This window comes from Ochotona princeps, chromosome 3 (genome assembly GCF_030435755.1).
Source record: "Ochotona princeps isolate mOchPri1 chromosome 3, mOchPri1.hap1, whole genome shotgun sequence".
In the NCBI taxonomy this organism is placed as follows: domain Eukaryota; kingdom Metazoa; phylum Chordata; class Mammalia; order Lagomorpha; family Ochotonidae; genus Ochotona; species Ochotona princeps.
This window is the reverse complement of record NC_080834.1, coordinates 36,512,422-36,522,648: the sequence shown is the minus strand read 5'-3', so window position 1 is coordinate 36,522,648 and position 10,227 is coordinate 36,512,422. Positions and strand designations below refer to the sequence as shown.

Here is a 10,227-nt window from a genome sequence, read left to right as displayed (position 1 = left end):
TGTAACAGGGATCTCTATATGATAACAACCCATTTCACTGCATAATTACCCTTGCTGGAGACTGTTCAGGAAAGATACCAGTATCCAAAAAAAGATTACAACAAGCCTGAACTGAGTGTCTTGGGAACAAACTGTGCTAGGGTGTTCTGCGTGCAGTCAGCAGTTAGCCAAAGGTCAAAGCCCCAGACGCAGGTGTTCTTAAGAAAGGTAGTTCAAAGAGCTTGTGTGCTCAGCAAAGTGCTATTCCCTTTCTTTTCCTGATCACTGGAAGGTCTCCTAGAGGCTCCAATTGCTAGCCCATACTTGGAATGAAGACATGGGAGTGGACTATCATCCCCTTGGTAAAGAAATCTGATACCCTAAGAGAGTAAAAGCTCAACTGGATTCCTCTCACTTTGGAAGAGAGGTTGCCTCTGGCCCCCTGCTTTAATATTTACTTGTGTGTCTGTCCTTTTTTTTCATTGCACATCTGTTTTCCTCTTTACCATGGTTACAAGTATAGCTCATTGGAAGTCATTGTAGAATTTTGCCTACCCGCTGCTGTGAACTGATGATTTTGGCTCACCTAAATGATCATTTTTACACCAAGAAAGATGATGGCTAGAGCAATAGGTCCAGTATATGTATTACCATTTCTTCCCTTTCTACATAACTGTTTCTCTTGTATGATTGACCAGCTCCTATTAATCCTTAATATTTCAGATGTAACATCTCTTTTTCAGAAATATTCTTCACCTTTTTGTTTATTCTTGATGCCAGCACCTCCCCTGTTTCTCCCAAACACTCCTTAGCTTAACAATATATATTATAGTAAAATATTAATATATGTTACCCGTGGTTTTTCATATATCCCCCACATTTTGGAAACTCAGGGATGAGACAATTCAGTTCTTTATTCACTGCACACATGGATATGTGCTGTTTAAGACAAATGATGGATGTTGTGGTGTAGTGAGTTAAACTGTTATCCAAGACACTAGAATCCCACATGTGTACTGGTTCAAGTTCTAGCTGCCCCATTTCTCATCCAGCTCCATGTTAATGTGCCAAGGAAGGCAGCAGAAGATGACTCGATTGCTTGGGCCACTGCTACGCACATGGGAGATCCAGATGAAGATCTTGGCTCCTGATTTTGACCTAATTCAGCTCTGATAGTTGCAGCCATTTTGGAGATTTAAAAGAATGAAAGAATCTTTCCCTTGTATCTCCCTCTACCACTTTGTAACTCTGCTTTTTAATAAATGAATGAGTTTCTTTTTCTTAAAAAAAAAAAAGGACCTCAATAAGTAGAAGTAGTTCTAGGGCCGTAAGAATGTCAATCCACCCACTAACCCAACATCTTGTTCCCTTCCATTTCTCAAGACTGTAATTTCTATTGAGATTACAGGGCACCTGGGAATACACAGGTAGTTCCAACTTGACTCCAGTTCTTACAGTCTTTATCTAAACTGACAAATGGATGTCTGCAGCCATTACGTCGCAGCTGGTCTCTTTTTCTGCATACAGAAATAAACGATCCCAAATGATTTTCTCCAGGGTGTTTCTGTCATTAACATCACCATTTTCACAATCATAATCCACGCACAATGCCTTCCTAAACTATAGAATCTTAGAATCAGATGGGGCCAGAAATGCATATGTAACATCAGTTTATTTCACTCCACTCCCTGTGTTTATTATTATCCATAAAATGACCCTAACGGTGGATGAGGATGATTGGATTTAAATATACCCAGCAACACAGCACCTGAAGAGGAAGTCATTCTTGTTTCAGATTGTATCACGTATTAGAATGAGCTCTTGTGTTGTGGAATTTAAGCATCATAATCACCCATTCACTTTACCCTAATTAAAGTCTCTAGAAAAACAGCACACATCTGCAATCCTAGACATAGTAATTTTGCAAAACCAGTCTTTCTGACACATAATTCTCATTATATAGACTTCATAGTTTTAAGTGAGAAGAAATATGTATTTTGATGGTGAATCTCCAAGATTCTGCTCTTATCCTTCACTGTTAATGTCTAAGAAGTTCTACTGTCATGAAGTTCTTAACACTCAACTGTTCCTTCTCATTTATGACGTCACCCAAAACACAGCCCTATTTAACACTTTCCACATTACTTGAACTCTTAACATACAAGGCTTCTGCCTTTCCTCTTCCAACTAATGTTTTGCACCATTAGTATTTTTCTCAAGCAAACATTTCAGTAGTGTTCTGTATGTGTGTATATTCGTTTGCGTGTATTGATGTGTGCATTAATCCTAACCAGCATGGAAACCAAAAGTTCACAGACCCAAGGTTTTTTAAACAAAAGTGTTTAAGAACAAATCCTTGATTAAAGTAGATTGAAAGCATAAACCTCACTGAATAATTAAACATTTCTTTCATGGGAACAGACGAACCAGAACAGAAACCAAACATATGTAGTTGAAAACAACAGCCAAGCATTAACCCTCTTGATCCCTTAACAGGTTGTAGAAATAGAAAATAAAAACATTATTCAATAACACATCTGAAACAAAACAGAATGAAAAAGCATGTTAGGATAAGTTACTATGTTTGTTTAGAATTGTCAAAATATAGAAATCCAGAATAAAGAGGATGTGTGTTTACATGTAGACTATGACCAGATTATGGTCTTCTGTCTTCCAGAAAGATTATGGAATAATTCAAGTCCGCACAATGGCAAGCAGAACTTTTTGAATTGACTGTTTATTCTGTACTATGGTTAAAAAGGTTCTGGGATTTCCCCTTCTCTTCTTCCCTCACTGATTTGTCCTATTTTATTACAATGATATTCTCCTTCAGAAAATAGTCATAAGTCCGTTGGTCTGTTATTTAAGAGTATCCTGACATTATAGGCATGGAGAATTGCAACATCCAGAATCTTTGATAGTCCATCTTTGATTTGGAAGTAGAGATACATACTGCATAGCATCGTCACATTTCAATATGATAATCTCTATTAAACAGTTCGTCTAGGTGATTATAAGCGCATACTTGTTTACCTATATATCTATTCACCTTGTGTTTTGCAAACAGGACTTTCGAAAGGACAATTGCTTTCCTGAAGCTTCAAACTATTCAGTAGAATCTGACAAGAGTGTGAGACACTGAAACTAAATGAAAACAATTTTAACCTACATGTTGAACAAGCATGTTTTGTGAAACATAATCAAGCTTAACTTAGATATTAACTCCAAAGGCCATTAACTCTCCCGTACATCCCAGTACACAAATGTGGGTACTCTATTTATTAGCCATTCAGTGTCCTCAAACAAACCAGATTTATTTAAGGTCAAATAAGTTTTTCTTTACTATGAGCCTAAGAAAATAGGCATGGGCCTGGTATGATGGCTCAATGGCTAAATTCTCACCTTGCAAGTACCAGGATCCCATATGAGCACCAATTCATGTCGTGGTTGCTTTACTTCCCATCCAGCTTCCTGCTTGTAACCTAGGGAAGCAGCAGAGGACAACCCAAAGCCTTGAGATCCTGAATCTATGTAGGAGATGTGGAAGGGGTTTCTGGCTCCTGGTTTCAGATTGTCTCAGCTCGAAGCACTGCAGCGATTTGGAGAGCAAACCAACAGATGGAACATCTTCTCCTCTGTCTCTCCTTCTCTCTGTAAGTATGATATGTCTTTCCAATAAAAATAAATAATTATTTAAAAAGAAAATAAACACTCTCAAATCATTGAATAAAATCTGTAGAATCTTTTGTACCTGTAAAATTGTTTTGTTTCATTGATTGAATGCGACATAGCAAAACTAATAAATAAGAAAAAGTGATATTTTATTTCCATTTACAGTTTCTGAGTCATGCTATTGTTTATCGCTTTAATTGATTCTTACAAGAATAAATGTAAAGCAGGAAATTGTTCTCATTTTTCCACCTTTACTGAAGTGTCATTAACAAATTGCGTAACTTTACAGTATACAAAGTGATGATGTGATATTCTTGTGCAAATATGTTATGAAGTAATGACCACATGTATCACCTTACCTGTTTAAGATCTTTTAGTGTTTTGCAATGAGAACCATCGAAATTGACTTCCACAGCGAATTTCAAGGATACAGTTCAGTACTGTTAACAATAGCCATATTCTCTCCTTCAGGTCGTTTCTCTCTAACACTGCTTTTCAATTAAATAAAATAAATAAATTTGTAAAAACATAATTCCTACAAGGCAATTAAAACTATCTTTGTTCTAAAAACAAGTATGTGCAGATAGTGATCAAGATCCTAGGTTTCACAGTTCCAGTGCTTGTGACTTCGTATCACAACTTACATTAAAGTTCATCGCTATTGAATGTACACATCTAACTTGGGAACACACTTATGTATTTGATATGAGAAAATCAGGCTATCAGCATCTGTTATCCCTCAACTCCCCATGTTTAGAACATTCCGCTCCTCCTTTGAAGTCATTCATAAAATAGTGAACATTGGATTAATTGGCTGATGATCTTTGTTGGAGTGGCGAGGAAGTACCTATGAGCATTGGCTCATGGTATCAACACTTCTACGATGATTATTTTCATGTTACTAATGGTTTAACAATTGGCTTTGAAAATCCTAAAAGCACATACCTTCCTCTTGAGCATTAATAATTTCACATGCATGTTTAAATAATACAGAATTTCGTCTTTGTGTGGTGTGTGTTAAGTGTTTCCTTGTGTCTAAACAGGTGCAGCAATGTTCAGCCCCATTGCTACAATTTGAATGTTTTCCCCTCCAAAGCTGAGGTTGAAATTTACTATTTCTTGTGATGATACTGTGATGTGAGGTCTCTAAGAGATGTTTAGGCCTTAAGGGATCCACCCTCATGAATGGACTATCATCATGATAACCGTGATAACAGGACTGTTTTGCACAGTAGGGTGAGTTCTCTCCTTCCTGCTCCTTCTCTCATTCATTCTGCCCTTTCCTGTGTGGATGTTTCCCCCATGTCACCATAGAGCATCAAGGTCAATACCTTGATTTTGGACTTCCCATGCTTCAGAACTGTGGGCAAGCAAATTTTTATTCATTATAAATTCTTCAATCTCAGCTACTCTGTGAAACTCACCCAAAACACAGTGATACAACCATTTATTGTACAAACTATCCCAGATGAAATTTTTGGCTTTCGGACCACCTGAAGTCTACAAGCTTGGTATCTGTGGTCTTTCTGCCTCAAACTTAGCTATTCCCTCTACTTTGATAACATGGACAGATTGCCTAATCTGTTGAGGGCTCCCATAATCTTTCTTATCCTGTGTCTTTTCATGCGCAGTTTTTTATTTACCCTCTAACACAACAATTTTAGTTCATGTTTGAACTATCCAAAGTTTAAGTACTTAATAACTATAGTTGATCAATGCTACCATATTGGATAGTATAACTCACAGTAACAAAGAGTTTCTCTACAGGTAACCACTGATTAGAATTTTCCAAGTGAGGCTTGTAGCTCGGTCAATTAACTGCCACAGATTTGCTTCTTTACCTAAATTCTCCTGTCCTGTATTTTTCCCTCTCATGTAACTAATGAATTCAGCTACTTTATTCAAATATCTTTCTTTTTTAGAAACAATTTGTCTACAGCCATACCACCCTTAATATGCCCTATCTCGTCTGATCTCGGAAGCTAAGCAGGGTTGGGCCTGGTTAGTACTTGGATAGAAATAATTTGTAACTCTTTTGTAGCCATCCCTTTTACATATTCTGACTGAGTTACACTTTCTTTCTTATGGCAGAAATCATTTTGGTATCTTCATAACACCTAGAAGTATTCTGCTATCCTTCCGGTATATAATTGATTATCTTGGATCCAATTGAAGATTTTAAGTTCTTAAACAAAGAGACTAAGCAGTTTCTCTTTCAGAATTAATCATAACACATGGCTGAAGCTTGAAACTTAAAGCTTGTTAAGTGGCTGAAAGATATATGATTGTATAATTTAGACCCTCTATGATATGTAGTATCTCATCAAGGAAAGATGTTTTCTTTTATAAAGAAGTTTTGAAGGTTAATGAGTTACTTTCCTTTCCCCCTTAACGTGATTAGATTTACAAAACTAAAACTCAGCTTTCTCAATATCTAGCAGATTCATTGCACACATACATACACACAGATGTGCACAGATTTTTCTCTAATTTTACCCTCTCTCAGATCTAGTAATAGAATTACTATATCAATATCTATTAATATAATTACTATTTTCTCATTTTACACACATCCTGGTTTCAAATTTTTCTTTGACCAAAATAGTTACAACATTTTAGATTGTGAAGATGCATTGTTACTGAAGACCACTTCCTGGATATGTCAATGATCTTATTTATGCCTAATAAAAAGCATTCTTCCTTATTTCAGAATGTTTTTCATTGTCAAAGAAGGTAAGGCAGCAATAAGCTAGATTTCCTCAGAGCTATAATCATCAGCATTCCCTTCTATTATGGAGTGCTAACCTCAGAATTACATAGAGAAGCTGCTGTTCTACCATCCTCACAACATGAAATTTTCCTTGTCCTTGAAATATACCCTGGTTCTCAATCAGCTGGACAAGCTCTTTGCTGGGTGTGGCTTCATTCCAGGGTACTTTCAACTTCCTTGGAGTTGATCACATGTGTAGTCTCTTGGCTACAGGGAGCTAAGGTAGTCAAAAACCACATGGAGACTTCTATTCTGGAGATGAGACTGTAACATCTTTCTTGCTGCTGGCTGAAACGTGATTGCCACTGAATCTAAGAAGCCTGGATTCTTGAAGGAGCTAAACTGAAAAGTAGATGGTCAGAGGAAAGATCGCTAACATCAGAACAGAAAATGTAGTAGTTTGTTCACTTTATAAAATCAATCAGCTAGGCCTGATTTGTTAGTCCCATTCTCATACCTACTCCACTCCAAAGAATATTTCATTTGGACTTTCAATTCAAAAATACAGAATCACTAGTTTGTGCTTTGGGTTGTCTGAAGGCCTCAGCATGTGAAATTTGAAAAGCAGGTAGGAAAGACATTAGTTATGACCCAAGTACAGTAACAATACTTGTTTTATCATGAAAGCACTGAGGCTAATACAACATGTTGTTAGCTCTATTTTCAAGAGAAATTAAAACACCCCAGGAAAGACTAATTCACAAACAAGTACAGAAGGAGTCATTAGAAATCAGAATTCAGTTTTATTTTTTATTGAAAATAAGGGACTTCTCCAACCACAGATGTGACAGTCATCAATAAAATCATCCCAGAAAATTAAAATCCGATCATCAGAGCAAAGGCTGACATTTGGAAAACAGCAAGATCATACCATGGATCCTATGGCCATAAAGACACTATTTCAGGAAATAGGTAGTTGGAACTCAAAAGCTCTATCAAGAATGTAAGTTGTTGGATACAGAAATCTCAAGGCATGGATCCTTGAATTAGCATTATCTTTGGAGGCATTGTGTCAGAAGCAAACGGTTCCAGTTTTAGCAGCAAGAATAGCATCTTCTAAAACAAAATGGTCGGTAGCTGTAACAGTTAGTGCCATAACCACAACCATAGCCTGAACCGTATCCACAGCCATAGCCAGAACCATAGCCACAGCCATAACCTGAACCATATCCGCAGCCGCCATAGCCAGAACCATATCCACAGCCATAGCCAGAGCCATAGCCACAACCATAGCCTGACCCGTATCCGCAGCCGTAGCCAGAACCATATCCATAGCCACAGCCAGAGCCACAGCCACAACCAGAGCCATAGCCACAGCCATAGCCTGAGCCATAGCCACAGCCATAGCCATAGCCAGAGCCAGAGCCACAACCATAGCCTGACCCGTATCCGCAGCCGTAGCCAGAACCATATCCATAGCCACAGCCAGAGCCACAGCCACAACCAGAGCCATAGCCACAGCCATAGCCTGAGCCATAGCCACAGCCATAGCCACAGGAGTTGCTGTAGTAGTTGCAGCACATGTTGTCAGGAGGAGAGTTCAAGTGAATTGCAAGAAGATGTTGCTGAAGTATAATGTCTCCTCCTTCCCAAGAACCTTTATATACCATCAGTAATTGCCAGAGCATACCATTCATTCCTGACTTGGCCAACAAATATTCAAACAGTTGTTGTGACTGTTGACAAACAATAGTGTTTGGTTTAAAATGAGCTCATCGTTTGGATGACCATGATTTTATTTAGGGTTATTCTGCCCAAGAATGATCTCTCCCTGAGAGAGCTCAGTCAAGTCACATGCCTGAAGGTAAAATAGATGCTCATTTTTAAAATCTGCTATAACTAAATACATGCCATATATAACAAAGCTTTGGAGGAATACAAGAAAAATGTTACTCCCTTTTGTTTTGTCTTGCCTAATACAGTTTCCTTTGACTCACAGGGAAGGAAATACCCTGTCTCCATTTTTGAGTTACTGAATCTTCTTGACAGATTGCTACCATCCACCTCACACCTATACACCTCCTCCTCCTGTACAATTTCTCTCACATCCAAGAAGCAGATCAAGACTCTGATTACAGATGTGGAGACAGTATCTGTAAGTGCTTTCCACATTTTCTCCTTTCTTCAATACACAAAGCACAGTGTGGCACTGGGAGACAGAGAAGCTGCCCTTTCTCTGGCATTTTTATGCAATAGCAATTGCCATTGAGGAGTCCTTTAAAATTTAGCCAGCTTGATTTGGATGAGGAAGGGAGATACTTCACCAAATGAAATATGACTGCATTTCTAGAACTTAGTAAGCCGTTTTCCCTTTTCCTTTATCTAGTATTCCTTACATTCATTTCAGAAACTAAGAGAGTAGATGATTTTAGGAAACTGACAGCAAAAATATACCTTTGGCTCCTTACACCTCTGTTACATAAAGTAGCACAAAAATGAATTCTACCCACTACTCATACACAGATTTCACTGTGCCCATCCAAAGTTCTCAAAATCATCCATTTATAAAAACTGCTCAATCATCCCAAAAAACTTATATTGTGACTTCCACTGTAACCAGTTCTCCCTCTCCCCATAATCCTATCACATTTGTATTTCAGCATATGAAAGAAAAAAAATGAGTATCTTTTCTTCCTTGGTTAATACTTTTGTCATCCTCAAGTCAGTTAAAGAAGTCCTCGGTTCTGGAATCACTTCCTAGTGGATGGCTTTCTTATTTCATTGTCCGCCACATTCAATGCCACCTAAATTTAGCTCCACTACACAGGCAAGTTGACATGTCCAATTCTGTTGTACCTTCACCTTATTCACTAATTAAAATATGCTAATTCTGAGGCAAAAGAGCTTACCTCCCACATTAAGATTTGTAGATAGAGATAATGTTTAAGTGCACATCATCAAAAAAAAAGAACAATTTCAATTCACTATCATGAGGCCTACTTAAATTGTGCTGTTGTCAGTCTGAAAGTGCTTTCCACTGAGCTAAACTAAAAGCTGATATTCAAACAGCAATGTATGCTTGTTTAGGACTTAAAAATGTTTCAACATGTTTAAAACTTTCTGGCAAATACAGCTTATTTTTTCATCTTCTCTACTTTTTAATGAACGAGATATTTATTTTTCTTTTGGAAGACTGGATAATAGAGAAAGGAGAAAGAGATAGGAATGTGTGTGTCTTCCATTAGCAGTTTCACTCCCCGGTGGCCACAATAGCTAGGTCTGGATGAGGCTGTACCCAGGGGCTCAGATCTACCGAGATCTCCCATGTGAGTGGCAAGGACTCAACTGTGGGATCAGTCCTGTAAGTCCTCAAACACATTAACATGCAACTGGGTCAACTAGAGCACCAAGACTTGAACCAGCATTCTGATATGGGGGGAGAAAGTCCCGCAGACTACAGCATGATTTGAACCAGCATTGTGACATGCGGGGAAGTGTCCCAAGGCATGTTTAACTCCTGCATCACAATACCTGATCATTTTTCTTCTTTCTTTTATGGCCCTAATAGAACTCTGAAAGAAAATTCATGTCATTAGAGCTTGGAATCATGTTAAGTAGTGTGTGTGTGTGTGTGTGTGTGTGTGTGTGTATGTCTGCAACCATTTATTATTTCAACTGTAAACTTAATGAGCAATGTAATTTAGAACCATATTTCTAAAAATGTTCTGTTAGCATACAAAAGTCTATTTATATTGTCTTGATCAAGAAAATAATTCATGCGGGAAAAAAAAACAAGTTAGTAAAGTTCAATTTTGCACACATATCACTAAAGTATTACAAATTTTAGATGTGGCTGCAGTACCCAA

The 10,227-nt window shown here is 37.7% G+C and overlaps 1 protein-coding gene across 3 annotated transcripts; it reads right to left on the bottom strand.

Annotated features, from left to right (window-relative positions):
• Positions 1-7,455: 7,455 nt before the first annotated feature.
• On the bottom strand, positions 7,456-7,944 carry LOC118758869 (keratin-associated protein 6-2-like). Of its 3 annotated transcripts, none has more exons than XM_058661241.1 (2): positions 7,857-7,944; positions 7,456-7,655 (listed from the first exon to the last, which is right to left on the bottom strand). In XM_058661241.1, the coding sequence occupies exons 1-2, from the start codon at positions 7,942-7,944 to the stop codon at positions 7,456-7,458; spliced, it is 288 nt and encodes a 95-aa protein (XP_058517224.1). The 3 variants fall into 3 exon arrangements, with proteins under 3 accessions (XP_058517224.1, XP_058517223.1, XP_036350784.2); XM_058661240.1 differs by having other exon boundaries at positions 7,456-7,745; positions 7,866-7,944; XM_036494891.2 differs by having other exon boundaries at positions 7,456-7,944.
• Positions 7,945-10,227: the final 2,283 nt, after the last annotated feature.